General features: G+C 33.9%; 1 protein-coding gene across 1 annotated transcript in view; it reads right to left on the bottom strand.

The window, feature by feature from the left end:
• The window catches only part of Rps6ka6 (ribosomal protein S6 kinase A6), a 91,852-nt gene that overhangs the window by 52,352 nt on the left and 14,126 nt on the right, over positions 1-25,374 (bottom strand). The window contains exons 2-7 of the mRNA XM_035450234.1: positions 24,113-24,172; positions 21,562-21,621; positions 16,628-16,744; positions 9,504-9,585; positions 8,611-8,691; positions 6,904-6,983 (exon numbers count right to left, since the gene is read on the bottom strand). Coding sequence (XP_035306125.1) covers positions 6,904-6,983; positions 8,611-8,691; positions 9,504-9,585; positions 16,628-16,744; positions 21,562-21,621; positions 24,113-24,172 — 480 coding nt within the window. The remainder of the gene's footprint in view (positions 1-6,903; positions 6,984-8,610; positions 8,692-9,503; positions 9,586-16,627; positions 16,745-21,561; positions 21,622-24,112; positions 24,173-25,374) is intronic.

Raw genomic sequence — 25,374 nt, 5'->3', positions numbered from 1 at the left:
AACCTATCCCAGACTGCAAAATACATGCTCATGCATGCCAAGCTCTGCACTGGAGTTAGACTGATATAAGCCAGAGACCTCAGGCACTGAAGTACTGACTAGCTCTCAGAAGTACATTTTCCTTTATCTCAAGTTCTAGATCTCTCCTACACTCAACATCATAAATTCTGTAAGTTAGATGTTGAATTTCAATCATCCAATGAAAACTCTGCTACCAGACTACCATTTCAAGACAAAATGAAATGGACAAAAACAAAAGCTATTCTCCTGCCTGAAACATCCAAAACACAGGACAAAATATATGAAATGATATTTCTCAAGACACCGGACATCTAGCAACAAAAGACAGTGACTACTTAGATATGAGTTAACAAATGTGGAATGCCCCACAATTTTCCTAGCTCACTACCTGGAAAGTTTCCAAGTGGTAGTGTAGGGTGCTCTAACCCAAGTAGAGCTCAGAGATTTCCTGAAGAAATGAGTTGGAGCCGAGAGTCTTAGAAAAGAGAATAATTCAGAGTACTGAAGCAAAGGAAATTGCAGATCAACCTCTCAAGATATGTAATCTTTCCCAGCATAGTACGTGGGAATGAGAACACTATGCTGAACCAGAAATAGAACCAAGTGCTATATACAAAACAATCCATGCAACTCACATTGGGCAAGGGATAGTTCCTGTTATATTCAGATAGAGCAGAAAACATCATACACATTGAATCAGAATAATCAGAAGGACTTTTTTGCTTTACTAGTAGATTAAAATTAATCCTAAATAAATGATGTTCGGGTCCATTCTAACAAATTTTAAAGAAAGGCATGAAAAGATGAAACTACATCTACATTTTCAAGTACGCCTAAGTGTATTTCCAGAAGCACAAAAATATTCATCATCTAATACCTTAACTTTCACAAAAATTGCCCAGAAAGAAGAAATTCCCAATCATGTGTCAAAGGGAACTACCTGACATCAAGGGGAAATATTGTCTAAATGATTAAAAGAACCCACGAAGCTCAAGAAGATGAAAGACATGCCTAGTTTGGAAAGCAAAATAAATCACTATAATTCCAAGGATATTGGTTAGCGTAATTAAGAAAGGTCATTGTTTGAATAGTAGGGAAAATTAACCCCATACTAAATGCTGCCCTAGTCTTAAATGAATAAAACTTAAATGCAAGACCTTGAATTGGGGGTACAGCTAAAGTATAGAGTAGATCCCTACCATATGAGAGGCTCAACGTTTGATTCTCCAGCACTAAAGATAAAAAAGTAAGAACCTAAATGATAAAAATGACAAAACATTTAGCATGTTAAGAAATCACAGTATGTACCACCCAATACAAATAGTCATGTGTTGGTATACACCTGTAGTCCCAACATGTTGAAGGCTGAAGAGAGATTTGGATTCACATCCAGTGTTAATAAAGGGAGGCAGGGAGGGAGGCAGGGAGGCAGGGAGGCAGGGAGGCAGGAAGGCAGGAAGGCAGGCAGACAGGCAGGCAGGATGGAAGGAAGGAAGGAAGGAAGGAAGGAAGGAAGGAAGGAAGGAAGGAAGGAAGGAAGGAAGGAAGGAAGGAAGGGCAGGCAGGCAGGCAGGCAGCAGGCAGGCAGGCAGGCAGGCAGGCAGGAAGGAAGGAAGGAAGGAAGGAAGGAAGGCAGGAAGAAGGCAGGAAGGCAGGAAGAAGGCAGGAAGGCAGGAAGAAGGCAGGAAGGCAGGAAGGCAGGAAGGAAGGCAGGCAGGCAGGCAGGATGGAAGGAAGGAAGGAAGGAAGGAAGGAAGGAAGGGAAGGAAGGGAAGGAAGGCAGGCAGGCAGGCAGGCAGGCAGGCAGGCAGGCAGGCAGGCAGGCAGGCAGGCAGGAAGGAAGGAAGGAAGGAAGGAAGGAAGGCAGGAAGAAGGCAGGAAGGCAGGAAGAAGGCAGGAAGGCAGGAAGAAGGCAGGAAGGCAGGAAGGCAGGAAGGAAGGCAGGCAGGCAGGCAGGATGGAAGGAAGGAAGGAAGGAAGGAAGGAAGGAAGGAAGGAAGGAAGGAAGGAAGGAAGGAAGGAAAAAATTTTGCAAGTATGTTGCCACTGAGCTATGAAAGAAGTCATGGAAAATACTTAGATGTGTGTAGCTTTGCTTATATAAATCTTTAACTTACAAAGAAAAGCAACTGGTCTGAAGACCATATATCTTTCACCCCAAGTTAAAAATTCACATTATAAAATGTAAGAACTACAAAATAACAAAACAAAATGTTAGTTAATACTGCCAAGCTAGCAGCAGAACTAAAAATGAAATTGTAACAGAATAACTGATTGAAATGCATCCATGAAAGAGGGAAAATACCAAGAATAAATGGTAATTACAATCTAACAAGTGAAACGGCAGCTTTAAACACAATCATATCAAAATATAAAATGTAATAAGTCTAATACTGCACATTAAAAAGCACACATTTTCAGGCTGCATAAAAATCACGGATGTCATATGTACTTCACTGCTACACAGTTTAAAACGAAGACACAGAAGAACATTTAATACTGCTCTATTAAAAGTCATAACAGTAATATTAATGCATTGAAGTAAATCATTTAATAATGATAACATTTACTTGTCAAGAACGAATCACACCCATTAAAAAGTTGCTTAAAAACTTTGGTTGAATTCAAGAAATAAACAAATATATAACTGTAATACAAGATTACATGTGTTTCCAAAACATAAAAACATATATAGTTATGTATCAAATTCTAAATTTCTAAAGCAGCCACTATTAGCAAACCTGATCTAACAAACATTTAATGAATGTCCAACCAACCCATAAGAGATTACACATTTTCCTTACATGTGCATGGAACATTTACAAATATATATCATGTTATAAAGAATACAGTAAGTATAAACAAATTTAGGAGGATTCAGGTTATGAAAGGTATCTTTTTTGACTACAGTAAATTGGGTTATAAAACAATATTAGAAAGATACCTGGAAAATAACCACATATGCATAAATTAAATACCAAGTTTTCAAATGCCCAATGAGTCAAATAAAGGAAATTAGGAAGAACATTAAGCAAAGCAAAAGTACTGTATTACAAAATATCAGTAATAAGATTAACCAGTAACAATTTCTAACACTAAATAGTTGCATTAGAAAAGAAAGGCTTCAAATCAGTAACTTCTTTCTATCTAGAAACAAGAAAAAAAGCTAGTAACTACAAAGTAGTAATAAAGATTAAAGAAAGGGAAAATGGAAACATAACACACAAAAAAATAACCCACAAAAGCTTGTATCTTAAAAAGAAAAAAAATAAAACTGATAAACCTCTGGCAATGTCAAGCAGGACTAAAGAGAAGACAAACTACCACCATGAGGAGTGAGAGCCATCTATAAACAAGCTATGAGAAAAGATAATAATGGAATATAATGAACAGTTGTGGTAGCTTTAAGTGAGAAATGTCTCATATGGGCTCATGTATTTGTCACTGAGTCCCGAGCTGTTGGCACTGTTTGAACAGGTTATGAACGATTTAGGACAAGAAATATTACTGGAGAAAGTATATCATTGAGGACAGGCTTTGAGCTTTCCAGACTTGCCGGCTTCCAAATCATTCTGCCTGCTACTTAAGTGTTTGTGAGATGAAATCCTTTAGCTTCCTACCCTGCTGTCATGTCTCTCCTGTCATTATGGGCTCTCCCCCTGGAACTGCTGGCTAAAATAAACTCTTCCTACTAGAAGTTCCTCGGGGTCATGGCATTTTAATACTGCAAAAGCAACAACAATATAACTAATGTAAAACCTATAGCTACAAATTTGATGAAACTAATAAATTCCTTGAAAGACATAAGCTAGCAGATAAACTCAATCAAAAGGAAACAATAGTATTAAATCTATTATATAAACTGACTTTTTAGTTAAACACCTTACCAAAAAGAACTTCTTTTAGCAGAACACTTTACCAGGACAAACTGCCTTCACAATTCTATCAATCATTATTAATAATTAGTACTGAATTTAAATAAATTCTACTGCAAAGTTGAAGAAAAAACTATCCAACTTAGGAAGCAAGAATTACTCTTGACACAACAAATACATGAAGAAAACATAAAACAAGAATATAAATATCCCTCATGAAAATAATTATAGGTATGGAGAGATGGCTCAGCAATTACAAGCACTCCATGGCTGTTTATAACCATCTGTAACTACAGTTCCAGGGGAATCTAATACCCTCTTTCAGCCTCCATTGGCACTACCTGAGTATGATGCCCAGACATACATTCAGGCAAAACACTCATACACATAAAATAAAAACAGAAGAGAAAAATTAAAAAAAAAACACAAAATGTTTATAACAAACATTTAGCACATATCATCCAATAATATTTTTAAATAATTATACTTGATGTCTATGGGGGATTCCTTTACATATGCAAAGTTGCATTACCATTTCACTTTCACTTAATTCACTCCATTTAATTTGAAATTAATAAGCTTCATTTAATTGACCATTTCATAAATTAAGCAGGAAAAAAGTCTCAGCTAAATGTATGTGACAATATATGACATCTGTCCAAAACTTAGTAAGAGATGGTAAGTCAACCCAATAAAGCATACATAAATATACAGCTTTATGTTTTAGAGTGAAATTAAGCTTCCCTCTGTTTTGAATCAGTAAGAAGACAAGAATGCCTGCTTCCCATCAAATTTGTTCAACATCAGAATGAAAACTCAAGCCAGTGTTAACAAGGTTATTAAAAGAGAAATAAATACAGGATATCCAATGCGGAAAGAAGTAAAGCACCTTGTCAAAAGTAATTAATATAAAAGCTTTTGAATCTACACAAAAATCAGCCAAAAGATGTAATTCTACTAGAGTATGAAATACAAGCTCAAAATAGAAAAACTCTATTGTTTTTCCCACTAACACTGAAATTAAAAGAACAATTCTACTTACATCATTGAAACAGGAAGCACTAAAAGATAAATCTGACAAAAGATGAAGACCTATATGCTGAAAATAATCACTGCTAAAATTAGCCAACTGCTGATGGAATGGAATGAGAAACCATGTTTAAAGAAAAGTCAATATTTTTAAATTTCCATTTTGTACAAACTGACCTCCAGATTGAATGAAATGTCAATCAAATTCAAAGTGGGCTTTTTCTTAGAGAATGAAAAGTTGACTTTAAAATTAATAAAGAAATGCAAATGACCTATAAGATCCTAAATAATTTTCACAAGAAAAGCAAAGCTCATGGATTGTAATCACTGACTTCAAGATATATTATATAGATTTGGTAATCAAGACAGAGGGGTAATGTCATGAAGATAGACAAATGAATCAGTGAACAGAACAGAGTATCCAGAGATGGGCCTCCACATACATGAAAATCTGATTTTAAATGAAATTACAAAGCAATTCAGTGAAGAAAAGATAATTTTTCCCAACCATGATGCTAGAAGTGGATATATCTCTATGAATTTTAAAAAGACTTCAGCACATACCTATATAACCACATATTAAAATAACCCAAAATGAGTTAAAATACAAAAATAAATAAAACTACAGAATCCTCTAAAATACACAGGAAAAAATTTTCACCTAGAATTAGGTAAACATTTCTTAGGTGGGATTATTAAAAGCCATTGACTTAATGGGTAAATTATAAACCTGACTTCAGCAAAACTAAGAAACTCTGCTTTCAAAAGATAGGAGATTTAAAAGGTAAAGTACAAACCAGAAGAACATATTTAAAAACAACATATGATGAGACTTCCATCTAAACTATATGAGAAACTCTGGAATCTCTATAAGAAAACAAATAATTCACTTCAAAATGGACAAATGTTTAAACACTTTATCAAAGAAGATAGACAGCAAATAAATGCAGGAAAAGATGTCCAACATCATTAGTCTTTAATGTGATGAAATTCAGAACCACAATTAGGGAACACTATATACTTAACAGATGTACAAAATTCGTTTTTAAAAAAAGACTGATCATACCAAGTGTTGGCAAGGATGTAAAGCAACTGAAATTCTTACATGCTGCTGTTGGGAGTGTAAAAATTATACAAAGCATTTTGGAAAACAGTTTGGCAGAGTCTTTAAAGTTAAAACATACACCTACCACGTAACTCAGCCATTAAACTCCTAGATATTAATTCATGAGAAATGAAAACATATGTCAATACAATCATTTGTACATGAATGTTTACAGCAGCTTAATTGGTAATATCCAAAAACTGCAGTAACTCAAACATTCATCAGGTAAATAAACAAAACATGTTACATCCATATAATGGGTACTACTCACCAATAAGAGTGAATGAACTGATACACACAACAACATGGATAAATCAAAATAACTATAATTATTTAAATCAGACAAAAAAGAATGTATTTATATTATGATTTTGCTTCTATAATCTAAAAAAAACATAAACAGTGGCAGACAGCAGATTCAGTAGGAGTGGGAAAAATACATTATAAACATTTTGCAATAATGTCACTTTATTTTAATAATGATTTCACAGTTACATGAAAAGACAAAAGATCAAACTGTGTAATTTGTTGTACCATTTACTGCATTCAATTACACCTCAATAAATTCACTTTAAATGAACAAAGTAATTAAACACTACACTAACAGGCATTTAGGTAGCTTAAGTAGCCAAAGTCCTAGGCTTGCTCCTATCTACTTCACTTAGTTAATCATAATGCCTTTTTGTCTCAGACACAAGGAAAAGGAACACTGAGATTATCTAAAAGACACACAAAGTATCAACTGACATACATCACTAAATACTATATACAGTGATAAAAAGCTTATGATTTCAAATTTCTACAGGAAAATTATATGACATTTTAGCTTTACTGAAATAAAATATACTAACAAATTTATAAGGAAATTCTCACCTCTTTGGATAATCTCGTGAAGACATCTCCTCCCCTGAGGAAATCCAAGATTAAATACAGCTTTCCTTCAGTCTGAAAGGCTAATCAGAAATCATAATGTTGTAGTAGACTAACGGTAAACACTGAAAATTTATCATAATTTTATTAACATGTTTACAATTTTATTTTCAAATATTAGAAAATAATTACATATTAGCATGGTCCATTGTTAGATAATGTATCAAATTTAAATCCACTATTCAATAAAGTGCTAAAATAGCTATGAATTCCCATCCAAACATATTCAATGTTGCATGTGGCTTTACACAATCTTCTACCACTAAAATTTTCCTTTTAATGAAGTTGCTTATTCTAGTGCAGTTGACTGAAATTTGTCTCCCAATTATATCTATTGTACTCTACAAAGCTCAAAAAGGTCACAACCACTAACAAGCCTCCCAACTTTTCACACTTCTTTATCTCCATCAAAGTTTTCTAATAATACATTTGATATTTAAATGTACTTCATGGCCTTTTGTGGTATTTATCTCACTTTCATTTGCACATTCATTTTCAGTTTTATTCTCTATACATTACTGGAAATCAGAGATTATTTCCCTTCAGTATCTCACTTCATTTAGTACAGTATTTTGCCACAATAGGGGTTTGCTATTAATCTCATATCATGTAAGAGACTCAAAAGACATTCTATTAATACTAATTCTATTTCATTAGATTAAAAAAGAGTTAAATGGGTCAGAATTTCTTGTAGTGTTTGAATAACTTGCGTAAATATTTAAAATAATTTTTGTCAAAAATTACACTAAGAATAAAATCAATATGTGCTACATTTTAAATTCACAGAATGAAATGGTATTGTAAACTGTATCAATGCTTTATTTTGATCAATTAATTCCCCAATAAAATATCTACAACCTCTTTTATATATGTACAATGGAGACATGATTCAAATTCATAAATGTCTACTTCAAAACTCATCCCCCCCATTATTTCTGCTTCATCTTACTGATCTTGCTTCCTCCCTAACAGAACAGTTTAAGCTGACTAATATAATCACATTGCCTTCTTGATTAGAACTGGAAAAATAATATTGTCCTTGTAAATAAACATCTGAATGCTTTACATAAATTATCATAGTAGCCTATGATCACTGGAGCTACTGTCTCATCTCATCTAGAAATACTATCAGTCAAACAAGTTGAAGACATTCTCATTTTTCATCACTTGGTAATTTCATATATACATATACTGAGTTTTCATATGTACATATACATATATACACACTTACCCCCATTTCCTTCCCTCCAATTCTACCCATAGCCTCCCAACACTATTCCCTCCCAGTTTCATGTGCTCATTTTTAACTTAAGAATCTGCACAGAGTTACTAGTATGTGCATAGATGTAGGGACATCTTAGATAAAGAAAACTGACTCTTTTCCAGCAGCCAGCAGCTGACAATAGTTTCTCAACTTGAAGTGAGACTTCATGACCTCCCTTTGTGATACTTGATGGGATTTTGGAAGACATTATCAGGTTACTTTAACAAAGACAATGAAATTCAACTAAAAGCTAGCTATTGATACATATTTCAGATATATTTTATATTGTTGAATACATTAGATAACTCTCAAGTACTTATTTCTTGTTATAGTATCTGAATGAAATTTCACTTCTCTAATTACATAATAAAAGAAGGGTTGCATACCATAGTGTAATTTGACGATAAACGGATGATTTACTTCCACCAGAATATCCCTTTCCATCTTTGTGCGAACTCGATCTCGAACTAAAGTCACACCAAGATTGAAATGTTATACTTGTTAGTAATCTCAGTAAAGACCTGTCATTTACCAATCAAAATATATATACATAAATAAGTAAACAATGTAAATAAGTCTGTGTGGTCCTAGATAATAACCATTTTCAGAAAACAGTAGATTTTGTTTAGATCTAGAGACAGGCTAAAGTAGCATATTTGGCTAATATGTATTTGTCCAAGTTTTCATGTGAAATTAAACTAAAATTAGTAGTAAACTTTGTTCTCTATTGTTCTCTCTCCTCTCCCTCCTTCCTTCTCTCTTTCACTGGGTTTAAGGAAGCTCATGCTGGTCTTGAATATAGTATACAGTGGAGGATGACCTTGTACTCTACCTCTCTAGAGCTAGGATTGATTAAGGTATCATCATGTCAGGGTCAGTATTAATTTTATAGGTCCAGAAGATGGCACATATATATATATATATATATATATATATTATATATATATATATATGGAGTAGTTGTGCTTTGTAAATATGCAACACCCAGACAAAACAGTAAAAATACTAATGTTGAAAGAAGGAGTAAACATTTTTAAAATGTTGAAGTTCGGACTGAATTTAATGAAATATGTCATATTTCCTGATATTAAACATATATTCAGGTATATATTCAGCAAACTAAGTTATATGACAATAGAGAAACCCAGAAGTATCAATTGATAACTAGGAAACTAATAATTAACAATGCTAAAAAGCAACTCTAACTATTCCCCTTACAAGCAATACACAGTCTGTTTCTTAAAACGAGTTTTATTACATTATCTTTTTAATATGATACCTTTCAGACAAGCTTTTCTTAACACCTTCATTGCATAGAGCTGCCCAGCATCAGGACCAGTCTTCTTCCTAACAAGAAAAACCTAACAGAAAAAAATATTTTTAAGTGAATTTCAATTCAATCCACTTCATCACTTTAAATGTACTTTCTTATATATTCCTGTGTATTTCATACAATGTATTCTGATTATATCTACCTACTATGCTCCCCAATTTGTTCCATTGCCATCATATCTCTCCCAAGATCATGTTAGATACTGAACTTAAGCCAATTAGTGCTTCTAGCATGTGCATAGGTTTAGAGCCTACTATGAGAACATGAGCAACTTACTAAACAAAACTGACCCTTCCAAACCCTATCCCTGTAGAATTTTAACTGGCTTGATACTGTGCAAGTTCTGTACTGACAACCACAGTTCCTATGAGTTTATGATCAGTCTGGTCATATCCAGAAAATACTGTTTCATAGTAGTCATGCCCAACCTCTGGCTCTTATATCATTTGTTTGTTAAGGTTATTCAAGCTGTACTAAGTTACCTAGAGAAGAATTAGAAACTAGAGTAGTTGACAAAAGATAATAAAGGAATGTATATCTCAAAAACCTAAAAGATGGAATGAAATCATTCACTTTTAATTTGTTTTGAGATTATAATATAATTACATCATTTCCCCTTCCCTTTCCTCCATCCAAACACTCCCATATACCCCTCCTTGGTCTCTTTCAAATTCATGGCCATATACATATACATATACATATACATATACATATACATATACATATATATATATATATATATCATATAACCTCATTTCACATGAGGTTCCTTGTACAAATGTTCGCAGGCTGTCCATTTGGTTTCCAATAGCCAATTGCTATGCTATTCCCTGGAGGAGTCTACTTGTTTTATAAGTTGTTGTTTGAGAATTTTGCACAAGCATTACATGCATATAATGTGTTTGTATCAAGCTTAGCCCCTTCAAATCCATCCATAGCACCACCCCACTACTATTTCCTACAAACCTGAAGGCATTCTTGTTCTCTATGCACTAATTATACATTTTCCTTTATATTTTCTTTGTTATAAAACACATAAAAACTGTAGTTATGCTATAATGCATATTTAATTTATATTTGCTTACATTCCCCTTAATTCAGCAAATCAAACTCTGTATATATCCCACTTTAAAAAGGAAAATTTTATAAGTAGATGGCCTTTTCCTGGACTTAGATAAGTTTGTGGCTTAAGAGATTAATAACAGCTGTTTCTGTGGGTTTCTTCAGCCTGGCCTTGACCCCTTTGCTCAACAAGGAGTTGTTCAAGGACCCCAGGCTGATAGCTGGTTGTTCTAGACTTCCTGAATGTGAATGTCAGTTTGGAGGTCTGTACAATGCATGGGGCCTCTGGTAGTGGATCAGTACTTATCCCTAGTACACGAATGGACTTTGGAAGCCCAATCCACATAGAGGGATACTCTCTCAGCCTACACATAAGTGGGAGGGTCTAGGTTCTGGCCAAATGATATGACAGACATTGAAGATCTCCCATGGAAAGCCTCAGCCTCCCTGGGGAGCAGAAAGGGGATGGGATAGGGGTCAGAGGGGGGAAGGAGAGTGAACTGGGCTTGACATATAAAAGAAGCTTGTTTCTTTAAATTTAAATTTAAAAAAGGAAAAAAGATTGATAACAAAATAAAACATAGATTTAATGTGAAGCTTTGCAAGTTTCATTTCAAATGCCAATTTGAACTTAATGAACTGTACATAAGTAATTTGGTTGTATAGACTTTCAGTCTGACTAATTTTGGTGTGGCATATTTATTTACAAGGCTTTTTATGACAAAATTTATAAATTAAAAAAACTTATTAATCTCCTTTTTTCTTCAAGCTTCTACTTTTAGCAGACAAGAATATGACCAGTATTATTTTCTAGGAAATGGAATCATACCATTCACTTTTCTGCAAAAACAATAAAAAACTATCAATTTTCAAATTCAAGTAATAGTTTGTAACTCATTTTTTTCTAGTAAAAAATAGTGACCCACAAGAGGACAGTTGCACATATGAACTCACAGCAACTGTGATAGAATGTACAAGACTGGGACAAGCTCAAGCCAGGTAAAATCCCACCATGGAAAATGGGAACTGAATTAGCCTTTAGGAGCCTTTGGGTCTTTGATTGCTAGGAGATGGATAGTCAGTTTCCCTTAATGGTGTGATCCCCTAGTAGGCTGACCACATTCTAGGGTATACCCCACTTTCAAGAGTAATTGGACAACACAAATTGGATTCCATGGGTTAAAAAACAACAAGATTAACTCAGAAGTTGGGTGGATGGATCTGGGAAGATTGGTGTAGGGAGTGATTATAAGCAAAATAAATTGTTATGAAACTCTCAAAAACTTAATACAGATATATAAAATAGTGATCCATGAAAAAACGGCTATTTCACCTAATAATTCAAAAATGTGTACTTGTATTCTTCTTTGAAAAACTTGTTATTTGAGCTGCAACTGAAATGTTTTATTATATTTTCAGTTCAATATAGAATATTAAAAAGATTTGAATTCAATGGTTGAGATATAATAAAGGAAATAACTGATTATATCTCATCAAGGACATTTTTAAACTAAGTGTGAGGCAGTAAAAACCCCAATGACAAATGTAATACTTGGAGTTTCTACCTTTATTGTGCCAGGGTACAGCAGTTCTAAAAATACTGGGATTATTATGAAACAGTTTTGACCTAAGCAACCCTTGAAAGGATTTGGAAATGCCTAGAGACACACAGACCACACCTCTGAGAATTACTGTTGTGGAACACAGTCATTAATGGTATTGCAAAGAACAGCATATAAAGGAAGAGGCACTTAAGAAAGGATAAAAGAGCCCATGCTTCAAGAAAGAAAATGCCGTGCAAAGTAGTCATTTCTTATAGCCCTTCAAGTGTTCCCTCTTATTCCTAAATGTCAAAGAAAAGATGTCATCATTCATAATCTGAAAAAGTGACTGTTTTCTAATTTCATAATATGCTATTTTCAACAAGAGAAAATCTATCTCTATCTTCTTGCAATCAACTACAAACATAGCTACTGTACCTATCATGATATTTCTAGTTAAATTAGACTATGGGAACCTGTGAAAAGAGTGAGTCAATTCAAAGTATTTTTCTCTCAATCACGTGGACTTTTATATTGTCCATTAAGAAGTACTCAATAAACACTTGGACGTGAATTACATCACATACATTTAAATGTTTACTGCACAGAAATTTCAACATGAAACCATGTATTTCTAAAACCATCACTTGACAATTGACCAATTATATAAAAATAAGAGTTCAATGTTCAAAACTCCTATATTTAAATGTTTATCACAAAAGGAAATATTATTTAATAATCCATGAATATACATATTTATAAGTGATTTGGCCTATGCTATAATCTAGTCTGACAATGCCAGATTTTTATGTTTTATGTTTTAAAATAATGTAATATTAGGGTTACTACCATTTATTAGTGGTCATTAGTAGCACTATACCTCACATGATTACTACAGAGTATCCCAAACATCTTTTGTGGGAATACTGCTTTCTCTATATTTTATTCAGTATATAAACAGGTTTCATTATGACATCATCATACATATATAGCATGATGACTTGTTCTTACTCACTTCCACTCTGACCTTTCCCATCCCCACTGGCTCTTGCTAGACCTCAGTCTCCACACAAGCAGTTCTCTTCAACTGATTTCATGTCACATATCTTTTATTATTCACTCTTTTTTCAACACTCCCCACTCTCTTTGAACTTCTTCCTCCCCATTTACCCTCTCATTCTACTCTCTATATATACAAGCACATACATGTTCTGCATACGAGTAAATACATAAGATACATCTGGTACTGGACTTTTTAGTTAACTTGGTTATTAATGCTTCTCATTATTAGTACAGGTATATTTGTAATGTTTGTGTACTCGGTTTAATTCTGGTAAGCTATATGTCAATCAATTCAGCCATTTCTTCTGGATTTTTCAATTTATAAGTATAAATTTTTAAGGCATTACCTAAGGATTTTATGAATTTCAGTAGTTTGTTATCCCCTTTATCATTTAGGTCTTCTCTATAATTCTACTGGTTAGTTTGTGTGGTGATATCTTACTTGAACAAATAAAGCCTGTCTGGAGGGCAGAGAATGGTGCTTGCCACTAGCTAACCATAGAGATCTGGAGGTTTGTATGGTCAGACAGGAAGTGAGGTAGCTGGGCAGAAACAAGATATAAGCAGGGAAAAACAAGAATTAGAGATCATGTCTGCTGAAGACACTAAGGAGGTAAGATGTGCTGTGGCTTTCTCCTTCCCTCTGAATCTGGCTTTTTATTATCTAGACCAATTAAGAACTCCATTTAAAAGTTTGCTAAGGATTTGTCCATTTTGTTTATCTTCTCAATGAACCAATTCTGTTCATAACATCTTTTGAATTGTTCTTTCAATCTCCATTTCATTAAACCTTGTTTCATTGATGTGCAGATTTCATATGACTTTGGTATTAGTTGGATTTTGTTCCCGTTAAATTACTAGAACATTTATTGTCATACAACTTTACAAGACCTAAAACTCCCATTGCTTATGTTTTAACAGTGGAACCTTTGCTGAAAAACTTAAGATTGTACAACCCTAAGTTTCTTGGAATTGGGCCTACACATATCTGATTCACAGCCTTGGCCACATTCTTGAATATGTTCAGCATATAACAAGTCACACCCACACAATGCCTACACAAATGATGCAACACTGACAAGCAAGTATGTTCACATCTTCAGAAGCAAAACAAAGCTACCTTCTTAATATCTTTGGTTGATGAAACTGTATAAATCTCACAATTCTGTATTTGAGTACTGTGAATTAAAAAATGGTCTTTGTTAAGACAACCTTTATGCACAAAGTGTTCATCGAATTTAAGGACTATACCGACAACTTGTTAGCATGTAGTTATATTTAACATGAAGATGTTACTGAGAAAAATTCATTTTGTTATATATTGTCTTTTATAACGTGCAATAAAAATTTTTATCTGATCTCTTTAATATGTTTCTACCTTAAAGATATTGTTAATACTAATGAACTTGAATATGTCAGCTTCTTTAGGATGGCTGCCAATCTCATTTCTGGCCTGCTTAAGAAAGGCTTCCAGGCCCTGTGTTATACTTTTGTAAGCAACAATGTATATTCTAGGCTTAATATAATTTTTCCTGCTCTGATTTTTCTGTTTCCATCTACAGTGCCAGTTGCTTTCAGTCTTGTTTGTATTTGTGTTTGGTTTTTTCTCCTCCCTTTCATTTATGGTTTTGTTTGAGAATGGGTATTACTAGGTACCAAAGCTAGGCTCAAACCTGTAGCAACCCAGACTGGCCTCAACCTCAGAAGCATACTTTTTCCTCAGGTGCCTGAGTGCTAGTGTTATAGGCAAACAATATCATATTCAACTTATGCTACTTGCTTTCCATTTTGATTGTTGTTTATCTATGGAATTCAGAAATCTTTTATGAAACAAAGCAAGAAATACACAGATGAATATACATATATACATTATATATTAAATAACAAAAGTTTTAATAACTTGAAATATTTCTGTGGTATCATCTTATATGTCAAATATTAGATATAAAAACTGTTCTAAATTAACATATATTTCAGAAACATTAAAATTAAAATTATATAGAATATACATCTAATTTACAAGTTAGTTTTATAATGCCTCCTCTACTAATACCAGCAACCTATTAATAGGCCCCACTAGTTTTTCTTTCCGTCCTACTTTTCAAGTTTTGTCCCTGTCTGACTCTGTTTTCTGCTACTATGATAGATACCATGACAAAAAAAAAAAACAACTTGAGGTTAAAAGGTTTATTTGGCTTACACATTACAGTCAATCATGGAGGGAAGCCAGGGCAGGAGCTCAAGGCAGGAACTGAACCAGAAATCATGTAGGAATGCTACTTACTCACTGGCATGCTTTCTCTGCCTTGCTCAGCCACCTTCTTTATACAGACCAAACTCGCCTACCCAGTGATGGTAACACCCACAACGTGCTGAGCCTTCCAATACCAACCATCAATTAAGATAATACCTTACAAACATGTGCATGGGCCAAACTGATGGATGCAGGGTTTGAACTGTCTTCTTTCCAGGTGTGTCAAGTTGATAACCAAGATCATCCACCACAATCACCTTATGTCATTCAGTGACAAAGCACAAGCCATCTCAGTTTGTCTTTTGTGTCCTAAAAACATTTCTATGTATTTCATATATTCCATACCATATAGATACCAGACTACATTCAAATAATGTCTAGTTTATAATCATCTATATTTCATAAAACTATTGTGCACAAACTGAGTACTCAGTAAATATATTTCACTGTAATCACTGCCCAATTGCCTAAATATTCCTCTTTGCAACTAAATTTCTGCTACTGTGGTATTTTGTTTCTCCCATCTTTCTCCCCACAAATTGCAACTATTTTCCTAAATGCTATTACTTACTGTAATAATTTTCATGTCTTAAGATTTTAGGTATACATGCTACAGGATCTAGATCTACATACTTCCTTTCTGAGAAACATATTACCAAATACTCAATAAACAAATAATGAGTACATGAACTAATTTTCCTCAAGGATTCTTCAAAGCAAGAATCTCACATCATTTCCAAATTATCTATACTTTACTTTAAGAAATGGTGGGTTAGCTCCTGATTCTATTACATAAATTACAGCATAAACTCTAAATTCTCATACAGAGTTAAGAAACAGAGACATCACCAGGAGATAGCTAGCTATGTTAGTGAACATGAAAAAAGACATATAAAATATCTTCATAAAAATAAAGTATGTGACTCAGACAGCCAACAATGAACATGCCATGTTTTTTTACCTACAGAAATATAAGTTCAGGGGATTCGAAAAACTTGACTGCTATAAAAGAGTATAAAGAAATACAACATGTAAAACTGAACAGTTATTTTTGCATCCTTTGAGAGCCTTGGAAATGATTTCTTGCATGTGTACACATATTTTTTTAAATATCAAGAAGAAGAACAAATGCAGGAAAAAGTATTTATTACCTTTCCAAAAGATCCCTGACCAAGAACCTTGAGCAAGTCAAACTGTGCAGGATCTGCCTTCTCATATCCTTCTTTAGCATGATTTGTAATGGGGATTTCTTTAACATCTTCTTCCTCCTGCAAAACAAAAGTCCAAATAATACTAATGTGCAGTTCTAACATCCTGTGATTAATTCCATTTAAAAGAAACACAGTAAATTATACAATAATAAACCCCATAAGTCTAGCACTTTATTTAATTGACTTATTCCTATCTCATGATATAACACAGATATAATTTCATTTCTTTGCTTGGTAGGTTTTGTTGGTGGTGATGTTGTTTGTTTGAGGCAGTCTTGCCATGTGGATCATATGGGCCTCAAACTTTTGGCAATTCTCTTGCCTATGCCTTCTGTGTACTGAGATTACATTCATGTGCCACCAAGCCCAGTTCTTACTATATAATTTCATGTTAATGAAAGCATGTGTAATAAATTTATGCAACATCTTTATAAGTAAATAACAATAATATAATAGTATTAAGAACTAAGGCTTATTTTTTAATTTTATTTTTTACTTATGATTTTTAGATGACTACTGTATTTACCTAATTCCCCCATCTTCCAACTCCTCCTATGTATCCCCTACCCTGCTCCCTCTCAAATTCATACCCTGTTTATTATTATTATTATACATATATACATATATAAATAAACCTCCTGAGTCTATCTAGTGTTGCCCATATGCATATATATTGTTGGGGTTGATGACTTAACATTGAATAATCAATTAGGAATCTTATCTGGGAGAGAGACGACTTCTCCTCTTCAGCAGTCATTAATTGCCTATAGCACTTCATCTAGGGGTGGGGCCTTGTGAGATTTCTACCATCCACAATGGCATGTCAACCAGTGTTATCATTGTTTAGGTCTTGTTTATGCAACCATACTGTTGAGATTTCATGGGTGCAGCTTCCCTGTCCTATATAGAGAATGCTATCTTGTATCAGTCAGTGTGGTCCCCTGACTCTTATGATCTTTCCAACCACTCTTCCATGATGTTATTTGAGCCAAAGGTGTAGAGACTGTGTTGTAGATAGACGTATGGACTAGGGTTCAACACACCATATTCTGAAGAACTAAGATGCTTAAGCTCCTCACTGAAGTGCAACTTGTAAGACAGAGACTGAGAAAGGAAAAATAAACCTTGCAAATTGTGAGAAAGCAAACATAAAAATCGCAAAGGTCCTTTTGAATAGCAATTTACTATATTCTTAAGTATATAGTAATGCAAAGGAAACTCACAAAAATATAATTTACGGAACTCAAAAATGTTTCTATGCCATGAAATTTTATTAATAATTGGAATATAAATGATATACAAGTTTCCTACCATCTATGTAAGAAGAAAAGGAATCCTCCTGGGGAATCTTTCTATCCCATAATAGAAGACTCCTCTCAGGTGTTATGACTATACTCTAGTGAGTTGTAATTTTAGTCCCTATGTGAAAGCACAGTAACTAAGATTTTTTTTTTTAATCTGCATGAATTTCCTATCACAAAATAGCAAAGCTGAAGGGATACGCTCTGGTCCAACCCCATCACTGTCTAGAAAACAAAACAGACACAAAGCTTGAGTTCTACAATGTCTCAAGTCAAATGTTCTTTATCTATTGGCCCTTTGATTCTCTGATTAATCAATGGTGGCTGTGCCTAAATTGGACAACAGAACTGTTCCAATGAGCTAGGCTTCTTGACAGCTAAAGCAACATCAATAGTACAGAAAGCCAGATATACACTCTCAAGAGTGGTATGTTGAACAGAGTATTACTGTATTGGGGAAATTTAAGATGATTAAGAAAAAAATAACATCATATAGCTGTGCTCCAATCCCAAATGATTGATAATCTTACACACAAAAAGGCTGTGCAACACACACACACACACACACACACACAGAGAGAGAGAAATAGAGAGAGAGAAATAGAGAGAGAGAGAGTGCTAGCTCACAGGGGGAATATGAAGCCATAGACCATCTACAAACTCAGGAGAAAGGCCTCAGAAAAATCAATTTTGCCAACACCTGGATGTCAAGCTTAATAGAATCTAAAATTGCGAGAAAATTAATTTCTAATGTTTAGGCCACCCAGTCTGTGGTCCTTTGTTAGGGCAGTCCTAGAAAATATAAACAGTGCCTATTCTTAGTTGATCTGTGAAAGCAAAGTTGTCACTGCAAAATAAAAGCTTAATAACTTCCAAAGAGAGTTCACTACACTTTCCACATTAAATGACAAATCTGAGGCATAAGTGTTAGGTACTTCTCTAAATCTCTAAAGTATATTTAATATTAAGAAAAAATTAAGAAGGCTGAACCAGAACTTCTATATTCTGATCACTTTTGTTTTTAATAAAGGAAGCCAAGAATGCTGTAACACTAGAAAAATGCACTGATAAGCACCAAACAATCAAATACACTAATGTTTTCATTCATTTGACAACTGATTTGTTTATGGGGAAGAGATCAACTGTTAGGATGAAAAGATGATGACAATCTAGTAGCAGTCTATTATACCTCAAATACAGAAGCTTCACAAGACTGGAAGACTAGCCTCCAGAACAAAAGGCTAAACAAAAAAGAGGGATATTTAAAGACTAAATACATTGGAGTTTATATAATAATGCAAGATCCATCTGTTCAAGCATTTCTTTTATTTCAAGGCAGAAAAGCTATTTTAGTTAAAAAAAACCCTAACATTCAAAATGAAGCCATTTTGTTGTGTATTTGTTAAGGCACATGTAGAGACATAGAAGAACATACAGAGAATACTGCAGTGTCACTAAAAGCCATGCCAAAATCAATGTTCTTTGAACAAAAGCTAACAATAATAATGTAAATAACAAAGTGCTACTAGCTTGAACTAAACACATCCAAATAACGAACACATTGAAAAATAACCGCAGAATACTTAATATTGTACAATTTCATTCCAATGACTGCACACCAAAAGATGACAGCAAGCTAATTCTTACTTAGGATGGTTTATTCTAGTTACATCAGTCTTGGTCCCCTCATCTATAAAATGGAAATAAAACCTCTATCTATTTCAGCTCTCAGTCACAATAAGATCCTTACAAAAAGACAAAATAGCTATAAAATGAAGTTCCTAAACTTTTATATATAATCTTTTAATACTTTATTATGAAGCATGAATTCCACCTAATAGGAATTGTCCAATAGTATTGAGCAGTGATAATTCGTCAGAGAATTTTGCACATTTGTAGTACAAGAGTTTTTGAGATTTTGAAAGAAGGGAAGTTGAGTAGGAAGAAAACTGATTACCACCAGTGCATTCTTATCACCTATGTAGTTTATTTTTTAAATAGATGAAGATTTTTTTATTCATCATTTTTTTATTTATTTTACATACCAACCACAGTTTCCCCTTCCTCCTCTTCTGTGGTTCCCTTCTCCAACCTCCTTCTTGCCACCCCTTTCTACTCTTCCTCCATCTCTATTCAGATGGGGTAAGGCTTCCCATGGGAGTCAACAAAGCATGGTGTATCAAGTAAAGACAGGAGCAAGCTCCTTTCCCCTTGCATCAAGGCTGAGCTAGGCATCCTACCATCAAGAATAGGTTGCAAAGGGCCAGCTCATGTAACAGGGACAGGTTCTGGTCCCACTGCTAGGAGTCCCACAAAAAGACCAAGCTACACAACTGTCACCCAGACACAGAGGGCCTAGTTCAGTCCCATCCTGGCTCTCTAGCCGTCTGTCCAGAGTCTATGAGCTCCCACAAGCTCAGGTCCTCCGCTGGCTTTTATATGAGAAAAATTTCCTGATGGACATGTTTCATAAGGGATTTACTGACTATCTCCAAAACTACATAAGAATGGTATTCTTATCTATACAATACAGTCACCTAACAGGAGACAGATTCTAATATGTGCTGGTCTTAACCATCTGCTAAAAACCACAACCTCTCTAAACCTCAATAAACAAATCTATACTGTAAAGAAAAACAATAAAAAATAATTTAAAGAAAAATAAGTTCTTTCTAAATAAAAAAGATAAGAATGTGAAAATACCTAAAAAGATGATAACTGTGAAATCATAACATTAATGCAAATGCCTATATTAGTCTGACCGTCCCTAAAATCATAAGAATATTTTTCACAAAACTTGGATCTTATAGATTATGTCTTTTACACAGGCCTTAAATACAATGACCTAATGAGTAAACAAGCTTTAAAACTAGTTAGAGACTTCCAAAATAATTTAAATTCAACCCTTTCTGAAAGCTTGAAAATGGATTTTAAATATTTCAAGCTATCTTTATAGTCCAATTATGTTAAAGATAAATCTCCTTTCTATTCTGAAGTTGAAGATAATCTCTTTTAGTTTAATCCAGGGGATACTGTATTTAAATACCCACATTTCTTAGATACTAACAAGTAAAATGCCATTTGTTATACTTAAAATTGGTATTCTTATGGCCTGTATATTTCCAACAAAGCTGTTTTTTGAAAAGCCACACACAGGACAGGCTTTATGATTAAGGGCTGTAATCCTAGTACTTGGGAGGCTGAAGCAGGAGGAGCATTAAATGCGTAAGATGAGCCTGGACTACATGGTAACATTCCATCTCATCAAAAAAAAAAAATCACAGGCTAGGGATGAAGCTCTGTCATATTTACCTAGTATATGCATAAAAAGAAAATACTAAATGTTTAAAACTTCAGATATGAAGTGTGATGGTACATGCCTGTAATCTCAGAAATCAGAAGGCAGAGGTTAGAGCATCAGAAATTCAAGGTATCCTCAGTTATACTAAGTCTGAGGACAGCTGGGACCACATGACCATCTCAAAGAATTTACATTTATTATATTTCTTTTTGAATCATTTTCCTTCTTTATATGTTACAAATGATTTTTACTAAATTAACATGAGTACTTACCAGGCAAGGTTCTGGTTCTCCCTCTTCCATTGGTTCATCAACCACTCTTGGAACATTTACCTGAAAAACATTTTTCAAAAGGTGAATTTCAGTGGTATTAATATGAGAATAATAGCTAAGAAAAATACAACCCTAAGCACTTCCCTTTGCAATCTAAAATGTTACTGAAAAACAAAAGGTCAAGGGTACAAAGAAGTTATTTAGAAAAGGAAATTTATGAATAAAGATTACATTGTCCTTAAATCCTTAATTTTTGAGAGAGAGAGAGAGAGAGAGAGAGAGAGAGAGACAGACAGACAGACAGACAGACAGACAGACAGACAGACAGACTGGGACTCTGGGAAGTAAACACTAACAATAGGGAAAGATGCCAAAATTCAAAAATAACTCAAGAGTTGATTTTCTACCTGTATTCTGACTTTGGCCTGTGGGGAGACTAAGTCATGGAACCCCTTCACTATAGCCCTAAACAAAACTTCCCAAGAAGGATGTACTTCTGAGGTAGTTAGCATAAGGACAGAACTAACTTTCTAAAAGTATCCACACTTTTCCTTTTCCAATATCCAACCATGGTAAGGCATGTACCAGTCAAAAGAAAACAAAATCTCTCATCAGACAAAGCAAGAAAAGAGGCTCCCATGATAAGAAAGGTATAGGTGGAATCCCCTTTTATTCACTGTCTTTATCACCAAAAGAATAACTCCAACAGTACAAAGCTATGGGACCTAGGTCTTTGAAAGAAAATCCTATTTCTGGCCAGAGGAACAGTATTAAAGTCCCTGGAAAGTAGATAATTAATAAGAAATTACATGGATGTATTTCTTGATTCTAGGTTTGAGCTAATGCAAGTACTGGCTTCAACAACAAACTGTAATAAAGGGACTACAACATCAAAATCCAAGAGCATCTTTGAAAACTGAACTACGATATTAACCAATACTCAAAACGCAGACTAACCATGAATGAGAAATTAGATTCCAGCAAACAGTGAAAGAACATTTATCTAAGACTCATGTTAGCAAACATATATGCATAAAGCAGAGCAGCTTTATTAGTAAATGCTGTAAACTGTATACAATCTGTGTGTCCGTCAACCAGTCTTGGACAAGAAATAAAAGATTACACATCAACAAGAAGTAAGAATTACTGAAACTTTTAACAAATCGGATGACTCTTCCCACACATTTTGCCAATTCAAAGAAGCCAATTCCTAAGTGTTCATTATCAAGTGGATGGCTCTAAGAACACAATGTTGAAAAAAGCAAACTGCAAGGGAACAAGGAAAAAGTAACCAATATAAAATTTAATCAGGGAGCCATTCTACATCAGTTCTTCACCCAGGATTCCCAATTTCTGTATATGACACCACTGTCTTATGCCTTAGTTCAACAGTTTGGGAAATGTGGTACTTGAAAACACAAGCTAAAATTTGTCATTAACAATCAACTTTCAACAAACAATCCAAAACAGCATCCTGATAGCTAAAATTTTACAATAAAGTGATTCTCATATTCATCTATATATAAACAGTTATGTATAGAAAAAGGAGTATCTATACAAAAAGAAATTATGACTTTGTCTTTCCTCTGTTACCTAGCTACTGGTTACATCGTAGTCATACCATCTTATGACTAATTTATCATGAAGCTGTTAGTCTGGAGGAACTAGAAATAAAAATGAATCGGGATGAGTCAAAAGACATCACTGCATCCTGGGAATCATCCCAGTCACAAACAGAACACCTAACTTTTCCTACTTCATCAGCCTTCAAAGGGCAGGTTTTTCAATATAAGAATATCCATCTATGGAATACCACATAATTCACTGGTGCTTACTAAAACCCAAATCATTTTCACTCATGTGAAAACAAAACTATTTTCAAAATGACCTAAGGAAACAAAATTTTATTTAAAAATAAAACCTCTACATTGATAAAAAATAATAATCTGGCATTTTGCCCCCATTAAGTATGAAGTGAAACCCCAGCCTGGTACCTAAAATCCAAGCACTTGAGAGACTGGGAGGAAGATTGTGAGATCACGGCCACCCCGGTTAACATAACAAGATCCTTTCTCAAAACTACCAAAAAACTAATAGGCCAAAAACCTAAGTGAACAACTCTCATTAGTCTAATAAAGAGTACTTTTAAATTATTTTCATTTTCTCAGAAAAGAATTTAAGTACTTTCTAATAGTCTGGGAACATCAAAAAATAAAGATATACATATAAGGAAGAAGCTAATGAGAATAGAAGAAATAGTAGGTGATGAAAATTAGTAATTTTACTAAGAAAACATTCAGGTCATCAAATATGATAGTACTTTTAACTTATTAGTAGTCTCCAGAATCCCCCAAAATACACCTAGTAAGCAAAATGACTGTATGCATACAATATACAATGTTAAAAATACACTTAATAATTTGATATTCTAAAGAAATTTTGTTGTCAAATAAACTTCATGACTACATGTTGGATACTGACAGTTTCTGGAAAAGGCCAATTATTAGTATTAGTATTAGTATTAGTATTAGTATTTATTAATGATCCTTACCTCGTGGTATTCATTTTGTTCTACAGGCTTCCTTGCCATCTGGATATACAGCAGCTGTGGCTGGATTCCAAAAAAAAAAAAAAAGAATAATGCAAAGGTGATGGGATTTCATTTATATGATTACATTATGCCAAAAAGGTCTAGAGACTCTTCTTATTGTCTTGATTGAACTAAGAGGTCATGTTGAAACCCACAAGACAAAGGACTGTAACCATCTTACTGGAGTACTAAGTAACTTGAGGGAAGGCTCCAGCCAATACTCAGCAAAATGGCTAGGCTTTCTACCTTACAGGCACATAGGAAAGAAGCATGCCAAAAAATATTTGAGAGTTTAAAAGTAGAACTTCCCCAGTGAAGCCTCCAGATAAGAATGCAGAAGAGCTGAAACCTTGATTATAGGTTTGTATGACTAAGCAGAAGACTTAGTTGAGTCATTCCCATATTCCTGGCCCATACAAATTGTGTGATAATAAATATATCTTTGTTTAATCTGTAAATTGCCAGTAAAGTGTTAAGTAGCAACAAATAGTTATTATAATCAATATTACTGTTCAAAAGTGTCTAGGATTAAATGTTCTCCACTAAAAGACTTTTTAGGGAATCTTTTTACAGGTTTAATACTTTTAAAATATCTTTACTAAATTCATAGATATTATAGATATGAAATTATAAATTATATTTTACTAAGTAACCTAGGAAAAAGAGAGCTAAAATATTAAAACATCTGCATGATAGTTAAATCTAAGGAGTTATATTGTCTTTTGATGCTGCTTTCTTAAAAATAAAAGTCATTAACTTACTAAGCACAGTATAGAACACGTGGTTTCATATTCCTTTCATAGTCAGAAATGCTAAAGAATTTGAGGCAGTAGGACTGCTATGGCTTTTAGGACAGCCTTGTGCTACACAGCAAATTCCAGTCTAGAATGGTCTACAAAGTGAGATCATTATCACCATATTGTTACTTCTGATATATTAAGTTATTCGTTGAAAGATGAATCATTAAAAAAAATCACTAAAATAGAAGTCGAATTTACAGCAGCCCTCAGAACATATCCTAGAATTTGCTTTGTAAAAAGACAAGTACACTATAGCTATAGACGTGAATAAACTGGAACCTTCATATAATGCTGATAACTATGTAAAAACAGCATAGCTGGCATAAAAATATGGCTGTTCCTCAAAAAAAAGCAAAATTGGCATATTATACATAATTGTACTTCTGGTTGTGAAACCAAAAGAATTGAAAGCAGAATCTCAAA

The sequence above is a fragment of the Cricetulus griseus genome, chromosome X (genome assembly GCF_003668045.3).
Source record: "Cricetulus griseus strain 17A/GY chromosome X, alternate assembly CriGri-PICRH-1.0, whole genome shotgun sequence".
Taxonomy (NCBI): Eukaryota; Metazoa; Chordata; class Mammalia; order Rodentia; family Cricetidae; genus Cricetulus; species Cricetulus griseus.
Note: the sequence above shows the minus strand (reverse complement) of the source record. Positions and strands in the feature narration are given on the sequence as shown.